Source organism: Rhodnius prolixus, unplaced genomic scaffold, assembly GCF_049639745.1.
Source record: "Rhodnius prolixus isolate KJV_2025 unplaced genomic scaffold, Rpr scaffold_1, whole genome shotgun sequence".
Classification (NCBI taxonomy): domain Eukaryota; kingdom Metazoa; phylum Arthropoda; class Insecta; order Hemiptera; family Reduviidae; genus Rhodnius; species Rhodnius prolixus.
The window spans coordinates 6,079,089-6,101,388 of NW_027411581.1; the positions used below are offsets into that span (position 1 = coordinate 6,079,089).

The 22,300-nt window shown below is 34.4% G+C and overlaps 1 protein-coding gene across 3 annotated transcripts in view; it reads right to left on the bottom strand.

Moving 5' to 3' along the window:
• Positions 1–22,300, bottom strand: part of LOC141452976 (uncharacterized) — a 219,027-nt gene that overhangs the window by 188,377 nt on the left and 8,350 nt on the right. The window contains exons 1-2 of one of the 3 annotated variants that reach the window (XM_074125621.1): positions 9,567–9,893; positions 6,725–6,910 (exon numbers count right to left, since the gene is read on the bottom strand). The exons of 1 other annotated variant lie outside the window; for it this stretch is intronic. In XM_074125621.1, the coding sequence (XP_073981722.1) occupies positions 6,725–6,741 (17 nt within the window). In that variant the 5' untranslated portion in view covers positions 6,742–6,910; positions 9,567–9,893. Of the gene's footprint in view, positions 1–6,724; positions 6,911–9,566; positions 9,894–22,300 lie in introns of those variants that run through there. One more of the 3 variants, XM_074125629.1, reaches the window with a different exon arrangement.

Sequence of the window (22,300 nt, forward strand, 5' to 3'; positions counted from 1 at the left end):
CACTTGAGAAAAGAAATGCGAAGGATGAAAGATGGTCATTTCTTGGACAGAAAGATGAGCTTCAATTCTAGATGGTAGCTAATAAATCTTTCTTCGTCCCAAGACTAGTAAGAACGTCATCTCCAAGAGAACAGCTGACTTTCGAAAAATTTTAAAAATTAATTTATACTTTTCAATACATTCAATAATTTATTCAATCAAAAGAAACTAATTATCACAAAAGTTATACTTTTTAATCACATGTGAAAGAAAGTAAAGGTAACCATTACTTTTAGCCACTCGTTTTATTTTAGCCCAAACTAGCGATTCATTCAAGTGTGCGAATATTTCAAGATAAATACATAAATTTCTTACACTTACTGATCATCAGTTAAAGCAAAGATTGTTCTCGAGAGGAAATAGAACTTACCTGAAACAGAAGATGGAAAAAATAGAGATTAGACAAATTTTAAATTAGGTATTTTGTTTTTTGGTGCATAATTTTTTATTTATTTCATTTATAATACATATTTAGATATAAAGTATTTTAATTTATTCATTTGTCATGGAAGGAGGCGACTAGCAAACATACTTTACTGCAAAATTTCTCATATTAACCATTAAAGGTATAGACTGGGAATATAGCCTAGTACCGCAATACATCTTAGCTTTGCGGGTCTAGCCTCTAACCGCTCGGCTATCGTGGCGACTAGCAAACATCCTTTACTGTTAATTTCTCATATTAACCCATTAAAGGTATAGTCTGGGAATATAGCCTAGTACCGCAATACATCTTAGCTTTGCGGGTCTAGCCTCTAACCGCTCGGCTATCGTGGCGACTAGCAAACATACTTTACTGCAAAATTTCTCATATTAACCATTAAAGGTATAGACTGGGAATATAGCCTAGTACCGCAATACATCTTAGCTTTGCGGGTCTAGCCTCTAACCGCTCGGCTATCGTGGCGACTAGCAAACATAGTTTACTGCAAAATTTCTCATATTAACCATTAAAGGTATAGACTGGGAATATAGCCTAGTACCGCAATACATCTTAGCTTTGCGGGTCTCGCCTCTAACCGCTCGGCTATCGTGGCGACTAGCAAACATACTTTACTGTAAATTTCTCATATTAACCATTAAAGGTATAGTCTGGGAATATAGCCTAGTACCGCAATACATCTTAGCTTTACTGGTCTCGCCTCTAACCGCTCGGCTATCGTGGCGACTAGCAAACATACTTTACTGTAAATTTCTCATATTAACCATTAAAGGTATTAAAACTGTCCGGTAGGACAGTTGTATAAGGATTGATCGTCAAAAAGTGCACGAAAAAGCGTAACGTTAAAAAACACCCAACTTTGACAATTTTTTTCTCTTTTTCTATAAAAGATAAAATTCCCAAATTTTCTTTAAAATATAGGGCAAACCCTCCTTTATAACTGTAATTTTTTTGCAACCCCCCAGACCTAATAGATTTTGAGAAAAAAGTTGCCGAAAATGAGCAAAAACGGCATTTTCAGAAATTGTTGTTGTTCTTCTTCTTCTTCTTGTTGTTGTTGTTGTTGTTGTTGTTGTTGTTACCTTTTTTGTAAACAACGTAGCGCCTAAACGCGAGAACCGATTTTCATGAATGAGGTGACATTCGATTCGGAATTTTATGTAGATGTGCCTTTTGGGGGTCTCGACGCTGTACACCGAATTAGAGAGGAGTTAGCCCCCTTTATGTAAGGCCCCCTTCAAAATTATTATTACTAATTACTCTGTAAATCTTAGCCCGATTTTGATAAAATTTGGTAGGATGATAGAGTTAGGGCTCCCCTACGTAACATTAAAGCGGCGATCTGCTCTTACACTAGTTAAGGGGAAGTATAGCAATCGTTTCAAATTATCGACAAGTGAACTGATTTTCATGAATGAAGTGTCATTCGAATCGAAATTTTGTACAGATTTGCACTTTAAAAGTCTCGTCGCTACGCCTCATATGGAGGGGAGTTTGCCCCACCCAAGTAAGGCCGTTTCTAAAACTATTATTACCAATATTTCTATAACGCTTTGTCCGATTTTGATAAAATTTAGCACGAAGAAGTGATTAAAGCTCCTCTACATGGCTGTGAAGTGCCATCATGCTCTTACACCTACTAAGAGGAAGTACTGAAATCGTTAAAATTATCAATGGGTGAACCTATTTACATTCATGAATTGTCGTTCGATTCAAAATCTTTGCCTCTTTGCCTTTTAGGGAGAAGTACTGTAATCGCCCGTTTATTTTTCTTACTCCTCTTAAAAGGAAGGTCTGAAATCGCAGTTTAAATTTGCTTTTTACGTACAAATACCTTCCTATTTTATATAAAAAGGCTTTCTCAAAAAAATTGTTATTGAGGATGGTTTGGGGACCGCAACTATAATCATTCTTTAAAAAGATCTCTCCAGTGGTAGTTACGGTTCCTACTTAACACCTTATCAGGTTATAATGTTAGAATTGCTTATTCCAAATTTAAAAAAAACAGTAAAGCAGATATGTAACTTAGCAAAATAGACAAAAATGAAAATCTATCCAAAAGGTACAAAAATCTCCTTAACAAAAACTTACAGTTTAAAAAGTTAAGTATAAGGGTTGATTAAACGCCAAAAGGTACACAAATCAGCAAGTACCCAACATTTCATTCAAGCTTAGTTGATATAATTTAAGTAATTTTGCTGCATTAACTTTTCCTTCACATTTTTTAGAATTTATTAGATGTCACAGAACCTTATGCTGGCCATTTTCATCTACAAAAAATTTGTTCAAGTAGCACTGTAGATTGACTGTAATATCTATTAATCTATAATAATCAAACTATTAATTACAGGTTAAAAAGAAAACGTTATAAAAAATAAAAAAAATTACGAGGCTACAAAATTTAAAAACTTTTTTAAAAAAATGCTTACACCAACATACATCAATGATTTCGATTATTTTATTTTTAATAAAAATCGTCTGTTTAAGTTCATTCTTCGATTAAAGTAATTGTTACTTTATGTAGTAGTCAAACGTTTATAATAATAGGTAATAATTATCTGGCTTTATAGAAAATAATATAGTTTTCTTCAATCACACTCTCAATGTAGCTGTTCTTCTCACAATGTTATATATATGTTATGTAATATAAAATAAATAAGTATTGCATACTTTTAGGACAGATAATTATTCCAGTATTTTACTGTAAGTAAAATTAAATTACAATTGAGAAATGAATAATTGTTGAATAATCTACTTGTTATTAACTGTGTGTTATTTGTGCTCACGAATATTTCGGTTAGACGAATTCAAGTCTGAAATATTGTTTTAAATCCTCCGTGATTCAAATTTAAACAGTAGCCGACTCTAACTTTGTCTTTTTCTACTTTAACATGCATGTATAAGATGTGACAACTTCAGAATAAAGGGCATATTAAAGATAAATCAGAAGAATAATAATTATTTGGAATAGAGTTAAAATAAAGTACCTATTTAAAAACGAAGATATAATATACATTTTATCATAAGTATAACCAAATAATATTATGAACGAACTGGCCAGCATAAGGGTCTGTGACATCTAATAAATTCTAAAAAATGTGAAGGAAAAGTTAATGCAGCAAAATTACTTAAATTATATCAACTAAGCTTGAATGAAATGTTGGGTACTTGCTCATTTGTGTACCTTTTGGCGTTTAATCAACCCTTATACTTAACTTTTTAAACTGTAAGTTTTTGTTAAGGAGATAGTCTGGGAATATAGCCTAGTACCGCAATACATCTTAGCTTTGCGGGTCTAGCCTCTATCCGCTCGGCTATCGTGGCGACTAGCAAACATACTTTACTGTAAATTTCTCATATTAACCATTAAAGGTATAGACTGGGAATATAGCCTAGTACCGCAATACATCTTAGCTTTGCGGGTCTAGCCTCTAACCGCTCGGCTATCGTGGCGACTAGCAAACATCCTTTACTGTAAATTTCTCATATTAACCATTAAAGGTATAGACTGGGAATATAGCCTAGTACCGCAATACATCTTAGCTTTGCGGGTCTAGCCTCTATTCGCTCGGCTACCGTGGCGCCTATTTAATAGTGTACGACAAGGAGGCGGTCTACCTTACTTAAATGGAAGACTACGGTGAACTGACCACGTGCAGAGTAACATCCTAGTTCAGATAGTGCTAGGATAGGTTTGGATGATGATGAAGAGGAGGAGGGAGGACCTTCGGAGGATTGGTAAAGAATATCTGAAGATTGAGGAGTGTGGACGTCCTTTCTAGGAGGCCATGGATTAACCGACCCTTTATTTCTCCCCAGAGATTCCCTAAAATAATAGTTGTTCATGCACAAACATGCAGTAATTTTTAAAAACCACTTGTTCATACTTAAGAAATCGCTAAACGGACATACACACGAGTTTTTATTTTTTTTACAAATATTATACTTTAATGTAACTGACAAAAAATGATTTTCTATGGACATCGAAGTCGACTTTAACTTTAAGAAACTCTCCACTGCAGCTCCTCCATCGACTGGTAATTCACTTCATGAATAAATCAACAATTTCTTCACGTGCTCAGAATCTAAGAATTATTTATCATTTAGCTTTAACTAAGAGAAGTCAGAAAGTATTTCTCTTTAAACGAAAAAAATATAAAGTTTATATTTGCCTAGGCTTTTAGCTGTTATTTATTTATTTATTTATTTTAGAAAAAGGGCCATGAAGAGGCCATTTTGTTCCCAAATGTTTACACAATAATCTATTAACGTTTTTATCTTTATTGATTTAAAATATTAATAGTCATTTTTTTGCAAATTGTTTCTGAAGGTAACCATTCTAACAACAATAGAATTTTTACATCGATATCTGTAGTCGATTGGTTAGAGACGGATATTTTGAAAGAAATGTTTACGTAGTCAAAGTGTTAAAAATTCAAACGAAAAATGCCCAATTAATTAAAAAAAAAGTTGTCTCCAATTAAAGTTAATCATTTGAACAGCACTTCCAGTTCGGCTGGACTTCCTGTTTTACAATCTACGACGTAAAGCAAAAATACAATTTTTTTTTATTTATTTATTAATTTTTTTTTTCTGATTCCTTATTATAATCGAAAAAGCAGCTCTGCTTCCCAGATAACCTCATATTAACCCTCCATCCTGATAATTGATATCCGCTAACTAGAAGAACTAGTTTTTGGCAGAATGTCTCCAATTATCATTTGACGAATGAGATAATAATCGTCTGAAGATAATAATGCCAAGTTATTAATTATGAACTGCCAATTATATATTCAGTTTTGAACATTTTTCTTTTTTTCTGGTCAGACGATTCGCGAATATTTCAATAATTATCGTACTATGATTATTATTCCCATTGTATCGATAATTGATGTAAATCGAATATTTTTCTCTTTCAATTTTTTTTAATTATATAGTTTTTTATAAAATGGGGAGGTGACCACCGCTTGTTTAGACGACATTCTTTATTAATTTCCATTTATTAATTCTCTAAGTTTTAACTTTATTTTTTCTAACTTCGGAATCAACAATTATTAGTTTTATTTTTATTTAAGACGCGTTAAAAGTCTGAGGTCATTGGCTAGGAGCTTTTTACAGTACACTTGCTGAAAAAATTTTTTTTGCATGTTTTAACATGAATACTTCTCTTTTCACAAGAATTTTCCCGAATGAAATATTTTGGGTGGTTGCTAGACTAGCTTTTACCAAATTTTCTACTTTTTTACGAATAAGACATCGATTATTACCACGCCTAAATTGTTTTTCTACTTTTTCCTCCCCCTATCAAAACCAAGGCGACATGTCGATTAAGCAATTTCGGGCGTTTTACTATAACTTGAAACTAGGATAAAGCACTATTTAAGACGATTCGAAAAATTGCTGTTTTTTTTGGGCATCGAAGATAGGGCAAGCATTGGTTTTTATCGAAGATAATGCTTTCTTTAATTTAACCCGTTGCCGCAAATGACGGCTATAGCCGTCCGATCTTTGTTGATATGTAGGCACATTTCCGTCGTGCACATTTTAATTAATAAAAAAAAAGTACAGCGTTAGTACGAAGTGTACTAACGCATACACTTGTTACTTATTGAATTAGTAAAGCAAATGCTGTATAGTCGTCACGACGGTCATAGCCGTCATTTGCTCTGGAAAGAGAAAAAAATGACATGATGAGCAAATGACGGTTATAGCCGTCGAGAGGTTTTTTTGTTGGAAAAACCGTGGCCAAATGTGATAATTTTTACTTCCAAACATACAACTTACACTTGATTCCATCTGGCAGTCATAAACAATTGAGAAAAAAAAAGTGCGTTTCTGAGCAAGATCATCAAAATAAAAGTGTGCGGCAACGGGTTAAGGACAACTGGCTGATCTTTACACAATTTGGGCAGCCATACAGCGATGAAAAACGTTGAAAAAGTATGTGTCTCATGATTTTTTTGAACGATTGGCCAACAATTTTCACGTTCACAGATTTGTTTTTCACGGCATTCGCGCATCAAAATGGAACTTGGTAAAGTAACAGAAAGTATGGAAATATTTTTTTTTTTTTTTTTAATTTCAAATTGACGTCACAAAAATAAACCTAGGTCAAAAAGGAAATAACAATAAATTGTCTGGAGGAGAGGGAAATTGAATAAATAAAATGTCCGAACAGCCAAGATATTCATGTATATATAATTGTTTTATATAAACTACATATAAATATACATAATGTATGACCTTGGAATATGTTGCATCCCCACAGGGCTTCATTCTATGTAGCTTATAATAAGGCGCTATAATCACCATGTAGTTAAATACTGAATTCCGTCTTTGTTGCACTCACATTCGCACCAGTCTGTCCGTCCCGCTCTATCTTATCTTCTCCGCTGTTTTAAATTGCTAAACATGGCACGACTCTTTGAACTGAGAAAGAAAATAAAATAAAAAAAGTGTTTGCATTCTTATCTTCTTAATTTTCTATTTGCTCTTGATATTCTTTTAATAAGAAGTTTAATTAGTTTAACCATCTGGCTGGCGTTATTTTAATTTAGTAAATTGATTCGGCGATTTTAAAATTAATATTTGAATGCAAATAAAATATTTTTAATTATTTTCTCGAACCCTCGTGAGTGGAGTTGGACAAAGAAGAGATATTTTCAATCCAAGTAAAGGACAAATTTTCCCATTTCCCTCAAGCGATACAAAGATGATTGCAGCAAATAAACTTTTCCTCTACAAAGTAAGTTCATCTGACCGATGTTACCCTACGTCTGCTCCGTCTGGAGCTTGTGACGTAGTAAAGTCAAAAAAATTTCAAAGAACACAGAAAATAAATTCCTTAAACTGGTGAATGACTCTCCATGACTTCCTCCATGATATATATTTCAAAATCTCAGTATATCCCTTCTACAACTTTTTTCCCCCGGTGCATCGTCGGCCTTCGGAAAGTATTATCTTGTTATAGACACTGTCTATGACTGGACATTCGAATCCAGGATCTCCGCGTTGAAATCCAGAATACGCTAACCACTCAGCTAATCCCTTCCCTCAGATTTTTTATTATCATTATTATTATTCAGATCAATTACTTTACTTTAAAATGTGTTTTCTCTATAAGAACTAGATAATTCCTCAAAAAAATATATATGAATATAAAATTAAAATTGCTAGATAAATTGGCAATATTATAATTTTGCTGGTAACTTTATGTTTTTACCATAGTTATGGTAATAACTGCCACCATATCACGTACTAGAACGTGAGTCTACAACAAGCCAATAATTGGGTGAGCAAACGATTTGGACTTTTTCGTTCTATTACTTACATTCACTTTGCATGAAGTAGAACTTTAAAGCTCTGCTTGAAGCCTCTCACGACTTCCTCTTATAGTTTATGTTATTAAATTTTCACGAAATATTCGAAACAATTTGTTATAAAACTAGAAAAATCTATTTACTAAATTGGCTACTACCGATCACAATTACAATGCAAATAGCCCCTCACAGGAAATTCCAAACACCCCTTTTTGCCTGAAAGTACTCGCGTATTCGAATTTTAACGGAAAAATATTTTACCTAAAAGTGACAGAAGTGCAATAAACATACCAAGTTTTAAAAAAACAAATTGTAGGAGTCATATTTTGAGAAAAAATCTTCAAAAACCGGAAAATTTATTCAAGAAAAGTGCCATTTCCGGTGGGCTGATTTTTTTCTAAAAGTTGACTGTGGTTAGTTTGAATACGCTAAGTTCACTGACCACACACTGGTCCATGAGAGCATCCTGAAGATTGGAAGATGGAAACCTTGATACCGATCGATATACACAAAATGATGATTGAAGGAGGGGGGGGGGTCAAAAAAATTCACCAATCAGTTCCAAGGAAAATTTCGGATAAGCGGATTGTCTAAGTCAAGATGTACGTAACTCGCAGTCCATCGGCTAGAATTTCGGTTGGGCCAAATTGCCGAAATAGAGATGACGTTACTTATTTTGTGGAAGATTTAAATAGGCACAGTGTGGAAAATGAATACGATGTTTTTTGTTTTTTTTTAAGCGTGCTTCTAGGTTCAGAAAATCTCAAAGAAAGCTTAAGCTTCATAATTAGCTTTGAGTTACTCACGATTTTCTTCAAACTTTGTTTTCATTAGCACAGACGTAAGCCAACGGAAACCAACGGGTAGGAAAAAAAATTGAACTCCTGTTTTCATTTTTAGCCGCTGCTTCCCTTTAAAGTGCGCCAACCCCCCACCGAACTGAATAATTTACAAGTTTAAAATCTCTACGAACATTAAAAACGATGCTAAAAATTTCCAGCTGGCGGTAGAATAGCGTGTTTTTTAAAAAATGTTTCTGCACAGGAAGTCCGTACGTTGAGTATTTCTCGCCAGATACTCAAGTTGAAGTTTTTATACGCCGGGCGTTTGTCGTGACTTATTATCCGGACTACTTTGTTATTATTACAAAGTTCAAACAAAAAAAAAAATCCGTCATCAGTTATTAATTTTTAAGTTATTACGTAAATTAATTATGTAAATCAATTTAAAATTTTATAATTATGTACATTAATTTGTAAAACAATAATTTCCATATAGTAAATAAATGAACTACTAAGAGTCATTAGAGGGCAAGATAGGACGACTCTTCGTCAAGATTTGTGTGCAAATTTTGGGACCTTAAATTTAAAAATTAACCCTTTAAGTGATTTCTGCACCTTTATAGCGAAACAGAAAATGGTACTAAAAAGTACTAAATGCCATGGTAGTACCCAGGATGAACTCATAATAGATTTGTTAGGTTCCCGACTAGAACATGGAAATCGAGATAAGGGATTATCAAATTATTTACCAGCAACAATCGTGATATTTACCAAAGAAACGGGTTGTTGAAGGTAGCATTGTGGGCCATAATTTTGATCGAAGCCCCTTTTGAGTGTTCTTAAGTACGTGTTTTTCTAAGGACTGGATAATTAGGATGATCAAAAAAAAAAAGTAGAGGAAGATCAAAAAAATTAAATTAAAAAAAAATTAATTTAATGATTAATTGTATTAATTAAAAATTTATTATTAGAAAAGATCCTTACTTGAATTTGTTTGGAGCACCAGTGTTGAAGAGAAATAACAAATAAATATTGCGTAAATAAAAATAAAACAAAAGATAAATAATAAATTAAAAAAAAGCACGTAAGCGTATGTTGACGACAAGAAGTTTACGCGTCTACTGGACTCTGGACGTTCTGCAAAGTCGTATTGAACCACAACACACCAGACCAAAGACACACTCGGGGGAGCAGAGATAGCTCTATGCACCACTCCACTACGACTGGTCTGAGATTCACCGGCCCCAACTACAACGTCGGCCGTTACAACGACTACGACGACGACGACGACGACGTCAGATACACCGTCCGTCCGTTCTAAACCAACCAAACGAATCCCAATGAATTTGCTTAGTGCTTTGGAAGGGGAGGAGGAGGACTTGATAGTTTACCTGTGTGGCCGTTGTGGTGGGGGATAAGTAAGGTGTGTTTGTACGCGCGTATGTATACACATAGTTAGGTGTGCGCGTTAGTGGGCAGGGACCAGCGCTGCAACAGGTGGTGGTGACTTTAGAAGAGATGAACTGCTCTCCTCCACTTGTTGATTGCCTCTCCCCCCTCACTCACTCCCTATTGCTCCCAAATCTCGCTCCCTCCTAAACTTTCCTTCATTAATTTTAAATACATAATTTAAATTTAGCAAATTCACTAAGACTTTGCTCTTCATTCTAACAAAATTCCTGTAGATTTCCAACTAAAATTAGCAGGGGGGGGAAGCCCAAAAACCAAAATTATTTCGTAAAACTATCCGAAAAATCAATTTTCACCGAGATAGTTTTATTAAAACTGATATTACCAAACCCGTTGCACGATTGAACAAGTAATATACTTAACAGAAATTATTGTCGATTGGTTTTCGAAGACTTCCGGTATTGCCTTTTTCCTTTAAACTCGGAATTTTTGCCATAATTTTAATTTACATTATCAAGTAAGCGTTACCACTGCAAACCACCAGCTCTCCTAAGAGCGCAAATAATTGAATTTTACTTGAAAAATCTTTTAAATTAAAAGTTAAGGACCTACACGTGGACCAAAGGGCACGAATCAGATTTCCCTTTGTAGGAGCTTCTTAAATCTTACTGTCAGGCGCCACGATTAGCCGAGCGGTTAGAGGCTAGACCGGCAAAGCTAAGATGTATTGCGGTCTAGGCTATATTCCCAGTCTATACCTTTAATGGTTAATATGAGAAATTTTGCAGTAAAGTATGTTTGCTAGGGGCGCCACGTTAGCCGAGCGGTTAGAGGCTAGACCCACAAAGCTAAGATGTACGTATTGCGGTACTAGGCTATATTCCCAGACTATACCTTTAATGGTTAATATGAGAAATTTTGCAGTAAAGTATGTTTGCTAGGGGCGCCACGTTAGCCGAGCGGTTAGAGGCTAGACCCACAAAGCTAAGATGTACGTATTGCGGTACTAGGCTATATTCCCAGACTATACCTTTAATGGTTAATATGAGAAATTTTACAGTAAAGTATGTTTGCTAGGGGCGCCACGTTAGCCGAGCGGTTAGAGGCTAGACCCACAAAGCTAAGATGTACGTATTGCGGTACTAGGCTATATTCCCAGACTATACCTTTAATGGTTAATATGAGAAATTTTGCAGTAAAGTATGTTTGCTAGTCGCCTCCGTCCACGACACCTAGTTTGTGGTAGTTGGAAGTAAAGCCAGCCTGAAAAAATTAAATCTTACTGTCAATCAAATGTCTTTAACTGTCAGTTGTTTTTTTTTAGGCACTGGCCGGAAGCCGGCATGCACTGTTGATAAAAAAAAATCTCTGGGCGACTACGACCCTGATGTTCTGTCGTGCTCACAAGTGCAATAAAGGTACAAAGATCACTTAAAATTCGTTTGGTGCCGTTTTCGATTAAATCGAGAAAAAAAAAGGTGTTACTTCCGGATCAACTCTAGTCCGATAGACCGACCTATCCATTCAATTTTATGTTACACCCACAATAAAAGCCATTGTTTAAACAACAGGTTCCCAACTAACTAACCCTTTTTTTCTAAATCTGAGTTAGATTTGCGCATGTGCAATGGTGCCCACTGCCTTCTAGATTGTAACAGATGATAGACGCTCTTTTCTTCAAAGAAAATTTTCTCCTCACCTGTACATTTCTCTTTCTCTCAGTCAACAATATCTCTCTCTTTTTTTTTTTAAATTGATAAAATAAAAATAAAAAATACCATCAATAACAAAAGAACGAACTCACCACGACAAATAGACATTCTAACCAATCAGATGACTAATATTTACCTATCCCAGTTACGTGCTTTAAAAAAAACATGTCCAATCAAAATTTACTGTTAAAACCCTGCCTTGTACTTTGTTATCTTTCGCCTGAAGTTATCCATTTATTTCTTCTATTTCGCCCCTTTATTATTTATTTATTTTGAATATTTGGAAGGGACTCTCCTTTATGATCTTTCGCTTTTGGTGAAGCCCCTTCCGAAATAAATTATTGTGAAAACTTAGCGACACTGTGTGTGGTGGCTACAGGCTATTTCCGTTACTTCAGCTTAAATATTTCTCCAGGGTATAAAATAAATAAATAAAAAAAAATAGCAATCAATAATAATTTATTTCTATTTCAATTCATTTATTTATTCATTTTTACCATCTTAAAAGGAAGTATCTGCGTTGGTCTATATTTCTTTTTTAAAAAGGAAGTCGTGTGAGTCTTCACACTAAATTTTGTTTTCCAATTCCAGTAATTTGTTTTATTTTCATATACACATATATATATATATATTTCATCCCGTACAGGACATGCTAAGAGTGTACAAGCCATTTGCATGCAAACGGAAGTTTTGTTGACGATAAATGGCGGTCACCTATAAAGAGAATCTCTTTCTAATTCCGCTCTTGTCAGTGATAATCAATCTTTGGACTGAAGAAGTGGAAAAAGTATTCAAAAAAAGAAGGGAAATACAATCTTTGAATGGACACACTGGGTGAAAGGAACATACGAGTATTTTGTCCATCGTCTTTTTAATTCCCTCTCAGTCGGCCAGTAAAACTCTACAATCATTCCTTCTTTCTCTCAAAAACACACACACACACACACACACACACACGAAAATGTCGCTCCAGTTTGTCCAACTTTGTCCAAATAGGGAATTTTTTTTTTGCCTTCTTCTTCAGATCTTCTAGTCATTCCTTTGTATCGCTTCTTTCACTTGACTCACTTTTTAAAATGATGAGTGATATTTCTTTAATTTTGCACATACGAGTTTTTTTGTTGGCGTCTCCATTTTTCCCCTTCTACCCCTCCAACCGGGAACACACATATACTCTATTTAGCACAACCAAATATGATAAAGTTGTGCACTTCATTTCAATCTCGCAATTGTGTTATGTCTATTTATTTTTTGAGATCAAGTTTGGTTTATTGTTCTTGTTTTTATCTGATGCCGCTCTTAAAAAAAAAGAAGACCGTATGCTCATCTATACATCCGCCACGAATTTTTAAATGCAACCATATATGTGATGCACTTGCACACTTTCTAACACTGCCACTGTTATTTACTTTTTTTTAAAGAACCAGCTGGTTGGTCCACAATCACATCATAGCACTCTCTAACTGTAATTATCAAAGTTTCTCATTAAGACTTTTTCTACAAACTTTGCGCGAGTGTTCTTGAATCCGAGGTAACTGGAAGGTCACGAAGGCAAGAATGAACTGCCAGCTGGTGCTACAAAGTGCAAAGAAGCACTTGTTATGTCGTATCAGCTGTAGTGGATGCAAAAAATATTAGGTACTTAGAAGCTAGTAGGAGGTATGTTAGAATATATAAAGCTTTTCAAATTACTGGATGTTCATCAAAAGTGAAGCTCGCTGGCTGCATGATGATGAAAGCCGATGCCACAAAACAAAAAACCAACAAACGAATAAAACGAAAATTTAATACGAGGGGGCACCCAAAAGTAATGAGAATTCTTTTTGGCGCGTTTATTGGGAAACTAGTTCCATCTCTTGCTGCTAGATGTCTCTCAGTAGACACTAATCAAGATGAGTTGCCCGAACCTTTAAGGTTATAACACTTTTAAGTTCTTACTAATGTGAGAAATTTAAGAAATATTTCCCGGATTAAGCTTACTACTGGAAGAGAGTGTAATTTTCGCGTAATTTAGCATCTTATTTCTTGTTCTTTTATTAGTAATTTCTAAAATGATACCCGATAAAGTGACAATGAAAAAAATAATCATAAACGTAAACTGTAGAAAGGTAGAAAGTGAATGTGAACACCATTTTTTTTCAAACTATGCATCACCTTTTGCAAATAAAAACTTTGCAAACGATAAATTACGCAAAAAAAAAAAGAAAAGAAAAAGAATTACAAAAAATAAAATGCTATCAGATCCTTACATAGCCTTATGCCTCGTATTTCCATGATTTGTACAATTAATAATAAGTAAAGTTCAATTCCATTTAAATAATAGAAATTACAGACAATATTAGAATTCTTTAAATTGCAAATAAAGAAAAAAATTAAAAATTTGACGTGAAAAATGAAATCGCAGATTAACGGGAAATGTAGCGATATTAATGATTGCATTTAGCTGTATGTCACATGGTTTAACAAAATGGAAAAAATGGAGGTAATAAATAAATGCAAAAAAATGTGCATGCTTGCACTTAAATTGTATAAAGTACATTCCACATTGCATAGCGAAGAGGTAATTATAAATTTCCATATATAGTTAATAAAAAAAAAACGATTTTAATGTTGAATGATAAGTTATTAATAATGTCTTTGGGCAGAATGGAATCTTGGAAGGTTATCATAAAGGTTCAAGCTTGAAGAAGCTGAGAAAGGTGGACATACTGATTTGTTTTACTTTCACATCCGTTTTTTTCTTTTACCGGAAGAACATATTTCGCGAGGCCACTTTGAGTCTGAGAATATGAACAAGGAACCCCCGCTCTGTATTGAACTTTGTATCTTGATTGCACAAATGCAGATCTATATAACACTTATTTGGAACATAACCTCCTCGAAATACGATTAAGGGCGGTTCTAGCTTTTTTTACAAGCTTGGCTTGCAACCATTTACACTTTAATAATAAAAGAAATTTTAAAATTAGCGGAAATACAAAAGAATGTAATTTTTTTTAGCAAAAACAAAAAAAAAGATTCAGTAACAGCGACTTTCATAGATCTAGTTAGCTGGCCGGGTGAGTTAAGTTGGTAGACATGGCTGTCTACTTACTAAAAGGAAGTCAAGATAAAGAGAATAAGAAAAGTAAAGGAAGTAAAAGAAAGAAAAAAAAACCTGGTAGAGAGTGTAGAACCGTTAGATTATTATTTATGTCCTGGAGCACCACCTATCGGTGAATCCATAAAGGTTAACCGTCATATTCTTCTGTATCTATCCATCTAGCTATTTATCTAGCTGCAGTCTTTAGACTATTTAAGAAATCTTACCATCCTATAACTGGTAATTTCAGATTAAAAAAAAATTAAACTTTTTTTTTTGTTTTTTTTCCTTAAGTAAGGAATGTTTCTTGTTTAAGAATAAAAAAAAGAGTAATTTTAAATTTAGAACTTGCGCAAGACAAGCTCGAGTGTAGCACAATCAAAGATCATAACCTTACGATCAATAACAAGACAATAGCATAGCTTTCAATATGGCATAATTGACGCATTTAAACGTTCCCAACATAACCTAAACAAAATTCTTATTGATTGCAACGCCATCTCTGAGTACAGTCGAGAACTTTTGACTTTGCCCTAGTGTTCGTCGTTTTTGGTGATTGTTTTTCATTAATCCAAATGGAAGAAAGAATATTGCCAATTTTAGTCATGATATTTTATTTTTTTGCCGAGCTTTTTGCCGAGTAGGGAATAGGTCATCTTCAGGGCTTAAGCTATTAACAATTAAAGTATTATTCTACATTGTTGTAAGGTTGGTCTGTCATATCTGTTTATATACTCCACGTACATAAAACTTCTTCGCTAAATAACCGAAGAATTATCACAACTCGAGAACTACGAAAGTCATGTGAGTCTTTAAATCAAATTATTTTATTTAATTTTCCAAAATTCAAATTAAATACATTTTTACAATCATTTATAGAAGCGTAATTACAGATAATTTAGTTTAATTTATAGTATTTTGGTTCTTTAAATTAACATATAAAAAAAAAGTGATTTATATGGCGGAAATAAATCGATTAGAATGTTCGATAAGTTAGTAATTTAGTGAACTGTTATAATAGTATAGAGGAAATCTACTTCTCTCTACATCTACTTGGTGGTTCCCCTTTAGCCAGAGTCAAGTTTTTGTCCGCTCATGCTCTATAGGAAAGGATTACTTGCAAATAATTCTGGTATAATAGGCAAATTAACATTAGCGTAATTGAATGATGAAAGCACTTTTTATGACGATGTTTATCAATTGAAATGTTTGAAATTCTTTCAATTCTTGAATAAATCGACCACTTCGCTAATTATGCATTTATAAAAAAGTAAATTGAAAGAAACTTCAACATTGCTTTTTCTAGGTTTAAATTTATTACAACTTGAAAGTTAAGCAAATTTTTGCTTGAAAATAAAATGGTTGGTAATAGTGAACACAATTATATCTAAGTAGACAGTTTCTGGATAAGATTTCTGGAGAGCACGGTTGGCAGTTGGACAGTTTAGTGAAGGAATGGTGTAGTCGATGGATACTGTCGTTGATGGATACCAAGAAATAGTTTCTTGTAACCAAATAGTCTAGTGGAAGTAAAGATAGATTTGGTAATAAAGATATTAATTATTATATTTAAGATAGATACAGTTTAATGGCTCACAGGCCCTAACTTAAAACGTGGGATAATTACTATAATAAACTAGGGACTAATGGTTTAAGATTAAGAGTAAATGGCTAAACGGTATCCGTGGTTTTTATAAACAACCTTGCCGCGAATGAGAAATAGAAGCCTCCCTAGCAATTTCATCCTGCTGCACTCTGTACCCAAAATAGGTAACTAAAGAAATTTTGTGTGGTGTTTCTGAACACCAATCAAGTGCTTTATTTTGAATAAAGAACTGAAAAAGATTAATTTCTAATGAAAGTTTGAAACATCTGCATCCGAGGAGGGGTAATTTATTTTGATCTTTGGATTAGACCTTTAATTCAAAAAATTCCTTTTGAATAGATCAAGCGGAAGCATTGGTACAGCCTCTCTTACAATAGAAAGGGCATACTGATGTCGTCCAAGGACAAAAAGGGCGAGCTAACAAGTCCTTAACATCACCCCATCTAAGATGAGGCTATGTTAGAGGGGGGGGATAACCTCTTTTCCTCGTTACTACCAAATGATTTCTTAGTCTTTTTCATGTACAAACATGAACACATGCTGAAAGGGTAAGCCCCTCCCCAGCACTACCACACTCACACCTCAACCAGTTAAAAGAGATAAATATGAGAGCTAATTCTAGCAACTAGTTAGAAGTGAAATGCAGTTCATGCAGTCAATTATGCGGGCCTAAATAAATCAGCAGACTGCACGCTATCTTCAGCAGAGAAAGGTTAATGCAACGGATGTAAAAGACTGACATGTGGTAGTATCGTAGCAGTCAACACTGTCATAAAAAGTTCTTCAGGATAATTTAAAATTAAAGTTCCTTACAATTTCAAAATTTTAATTACACTTTTTACCTAGTCTAGGTGCGTGGTAAAGGAGTTTCCGCAAGCTGAGAGGCCCTGGAACCTTCTCAAGCCCTTTGTACTGTCACGAAACGTTCAGCACAGTTTCCTCTACTTCTTAACAGAAACTGCAAAGACTATGCTTAGGGCTCATGCAAAATAGCACTTCTTAGACTGCAGTGGCCTGCCAATATGATCCTACGAAGTGGCCCGCCGGGCTTCGGTAGAAAGATTAGGCGATAACCTTTATGGCCTGGGGATTCCCCACCCACAATACCTAAACACTGATGGCCGTACTAACAAGAGACATTTTGCTATTCCACAAAACGGTTTTTCGGCAACCATATCCCGTCAAGCATCCTAAACAGTGCTACCTCCCCAGCATACTTGTCAGCCTAAAAAAGCGACTAGCTGTCCCAGTAGGTGACGACTCTTGATTTAATTATTCCCCCTGATACAAGCAAATATCTTCGCCTGAAAAGAAACTGGTAGCTAGCCTACCAAGGCTTTCTAAGATATTAAGCCTTCATTTGTACCAAACAACTCCGGCTGCCATTGCTTTCGGCTTACTATCCATTCCATAACATACAGATCGCCTTTGCAGTGACGATTTACACTTATAAGCCAACAAACGAATGTTTCCTAAAGTACATTCGATATTTTGTAATTGTATCGATGACTTGGTGGATCTGTAGGCGTTTTATTTATTTCTCTCAAGGAAGTTTTCCCATAATACGTCACAAATTATTTTTTGTTAACATTTTTTCAGAATGAAGTTGTTGAATAGAAAGGTTTTATATTTTGCAATATTGATTATTTATAATCTACTGCAAATGTTGGATGAATAAGTCATTCATAATTGTGAGCAAAAATTCTGGATTAGCTAATAATAACTGATATCGATTTTTGATTGCGATTTTTACGATTCAATAAATTTTTATCCGAATCAATTGTAGGTAGCTTAATTTTACAACTGTATCCCAACTAATAAGCAATCGTAAAATAGATATCGTAAATTATTCAATTTGCTGGCTATTTTAAATAATTCTGAAATGCAGCGAATGAACTCTACAGCTGAGCTAAAAGCATTTTATTCAGAAAATTTTATTATACATTTATTATCAGCAAAGTTTCATTGCTAATAAAAAACAGTTATTTCATCAAGAAAATCGCGATATATTAGGCTGTGGGCAAGGGAGGGAAAAAAATATTTAGTTACCATAGTTTAATGATCGATTAGTAAACCACCACTAATGTGCATCCAATATGGAAGCCAGGTAACAAGAAATGTGCGTGCATTCGATTATAGTAATGGTAATTCTGTTATTAGCATATTATTTACTGAGATTTGCTTGACTACCTTTCTTTTTACAGTGTACATGATTATTCCACTGCCTGCAAGATATATCTCCTTCTTGAAAAAATTAAATGATTTAAAAAAAAAACGGCAAATTCTCCGTATCAAACATTCTAATCGATTAATTCTTCTTTTTTTTACGTTATTATTTTTAAATAAACCAATTTATCGATAATTACCCTAGATTATTAGTTAAGATATTACAAATAACATTCAATTCCGTTATATATTATTGCTAATTTATTTTCTTTTAACCGTAAATAAGGGTAAGTATAGTAATCGCTCAGAGTTTCTTTTTTATTTTTCCTCTAAAGACAACACTTTCCCAGATCTATCTCTTCGACGGTGTATTTCGCACAACCCACTTTCCCTCTAAGTGAAAAATAAAGTTTTCCCGACCTTAAAACTTAAATCCCACCCTCTTATCCTGTGGATCAATCAGTTTGATCAGAAATACTTAAACGAGGTATACTTAAGTCCCTAGTATTTTGTTTGAAACATTTTCTGTTCCATTTAATGCGCTATTTCTGGCAATTCTACAGTGTTGCCACCTATATATGGTTTTCTAAACGTAAGTTTAGTGCTAAAATTTGAGATTACTGAGAACACGAAATAAATTTATCACTTATACAGTGGTAATTGGAGTCACATTAAGTCGAATGAGAGTTGATAACAAGTGTTTCTTTACTTTCTCCAACTCTTGTTGAATCAGCTAGTGTATTGCTAGACGGTAACGTAAGTGAAGTAGAATACTCTACACAAAACTGATTTTACCTATCTCTGAAGATGGATTACAGCCCGAAACTGGTCAGGGATACCAATAAACTCAAGTACCAAACCACATTTTCAACATACTGTCTCTGTTGGCTTCTTTCTTGGGTGCAGTTATCCTAAGCACTCAGCGCAACATACACGTTACAAAGGCGCCACGGTAGCCGAGCGGTTAGAGGCTAGACCCGCAAAGCTAAGATGTATTGCGGTACTAGGCTATATTCCCAGTCTATACCTTTAATGGTTAATATGAGAAATTTGCAGAAGAGTATGTTTGCTAGTCGCCACGATAGCCAAGCGGTTAGTGGCTAGACCCGCAAAGCTAAGATGTATTGCGGTACTAGGCTACATTCCCAGTCTATACCTTTAATGGTTAATATGAGAAATTTACAGTAAAGTATGTTTGCGAGTCGCCTCCGTCCACGACACCTAATTTGGTAGTTGGACGTAAAGCCAGCCTGAAAAAATAGGCATTACTTTACTTTACTTTACACGTTACGACGGATAAAGTCAAAGATACTAAAAATAATCATCTAAGAATAAACATTCCGAATACTTTATCTAAAGAATCATCAAACAAATGCACCAATTTAGATGAACATGAACATTTTTTACTATTTGTTACATAACGATTGTATTTATTTCCAGTTATATAACTGTTATAAATAATAGTGTTCGAAAAGCTGAGATAAAAATCAAAAAATTTAAAAAACCAATAATTTGCTCGTCCAGTCCAAGAAACCATAATTTTAAAATAAATAAATGAGATTTAGGAGGACACCGGTTGGCCGCCATTTTTTTTTTTTTTTATTTAGAAGCACAAACTAATAATTATAACAACAACGTTATTATTATAATTGTGACCGTAAGAGACTGAATTACAAATTGAGTACAGATAATAAATCACAATTTAAATAACTACCTTACAACAAACAAAGCTCCCCTGCATAAATATAAGTATATAAAAGGAGAGACCATGTTATTATACAGAAGGCATATCCTTAACCTTGGAATAGTTGGTAAATATGCAAGTTTATCACAAAATCACTTCCAATGCGAAGGACAAATATTCCTCTAGGGCTAAAATTTAATGACAAGAACGAAAGAAGAAAAATAACCTTACTGAAATGGACAATCGATATTTCTTTTTGTTCAATGGTGTTTATAGTTGATATGAATCGATAAAAAGGAACAAAGCAAATTATAAACTGCAAAACCTTCCTTATATCTTCAAAGATTAAAGATCTTCAAAGAATTAGTTTTAATCCAAGATCTCAAGAGGCTATTCGTACGTAGACTGAGACTTATCATGCATTCGAATGGCTAATCAGCCTTTATATCTTTAGTAAGACCAAGGTTTATGAGTATAGGAAATCTTTGTTCCAAGATCGATACTTGAATTATCAATCTTGCTGAGAGAGGATGGGATGAAGGGAGTGAACTAACCAATTAAAGAGTTCTTGAGTGAATCTAAGCCTCACAACACGAACAGTACTTGGTCGAATTCGTCCAACACTAACATACTCCACTTTAAAGGTAGATATTGTCACAAATAATAGATTATTGTCGGGTTAGTTGACTAACCAACGACCTGAATTTTGAAAACATTTAGATTAAAAAAAACCTTTTAAAGTAGTTTTCTACGAAATTAAAAAAAAGTAAGTTATAGCACTTTTAGACAATCGATTTACAACTTACTTTGGGGTTATGCAGTACTTTTCCAGAGAGAGAGAGATTTGGTGTAGTAATTACGAACATGGCCTTGCAAAATAGGAAAAGGTTTGCTTGTAAATTATAAAGGAAGTGGCTATCATGTGACTTATGTTTTCGAATTATTTTTACTAAAAGTTAGTTGACTTGAATGTAGGGCGCAAGGCCGACAGACAGATCTTTTAAAAAAGGAATTGGTTTACAAATGCATAAGATTTTCGGTCTCTAGTGTTTTTTATGGACTCCAATTGCAACGTATTCGATTTTCACTAACATTTGTAAGGGACGTAACTCCGTACAGTTGAGAGTACTGGGAAATTAAAGACGTCCTTTATTTTCCACCACGTCCAAAGTGCCCTTAGTGGAATTTTCCGGAGGAAAAAATGTTTAATTACAAGTTCTGTGAGGGGGGGGGGGAGAAGATTAGGGTCTGCCTGATGGTTCGCTATATCCAAATAGTTGCACACATTTATTGTGCTCAGGTAAATTTATTTAAGAGTTTGGCGTGACCGTCTAAGTTTTGATGAATATACACGGAGACGCTAAGATCTACGAAACTTTGGCTGGACCACTTCCCACTACAGGTAAAACCTGCGCAAAAACAACAAAGTTGGCCAGTACGCTTTTTTATGGCAGATGCGAGCATCGAAGTACCCTCAGTGATGCTGGATGATTATTGTCTTGAACACTGAACTTCAACTATGGAAATCGCATTTTAAGACTTGTTCAACCTAGCTTTTTTTAAAAAAAAAAAAAAAAAAAAAAAATATTCCCCCTAAATCCTCTATCCTCGCTTTGTTTAACGCACTAGAGACTACTTTTTGCATCGCCGGAAAGTGACTAAAAAATATAAAAACTCTAGCAACAAATCGACCTCATTGAAATAGTAAAACACTCGTCGGAATCTTGGAACACTGAGACAAATAGCATGAGAGTACGGCCCAAGAATATTTTTGAAAGAAGTTGAAGAGACGCGGGATAAGAAATGCAGTGACAAGAGCGAACAGAAAATTTAATCAATGAAAATTAGCTAAAGTGGTTTAGAAACGTTCTTTGGATGGGTCCAACCTTAGGGAGATTGGCAAAGAGAAAAAAGGAGAAGCAAGAGGAAGACCAATCCTGAAATGGATGGAAGTCTTCTCTTTGAGGCGCTGACAGTAATGGAAGAGAAGACAGAGAAGACGTGTTTGGAGGTAGCGAATTATTTGCGAGTAAAACACCTCACATCGAGGAACGTAGT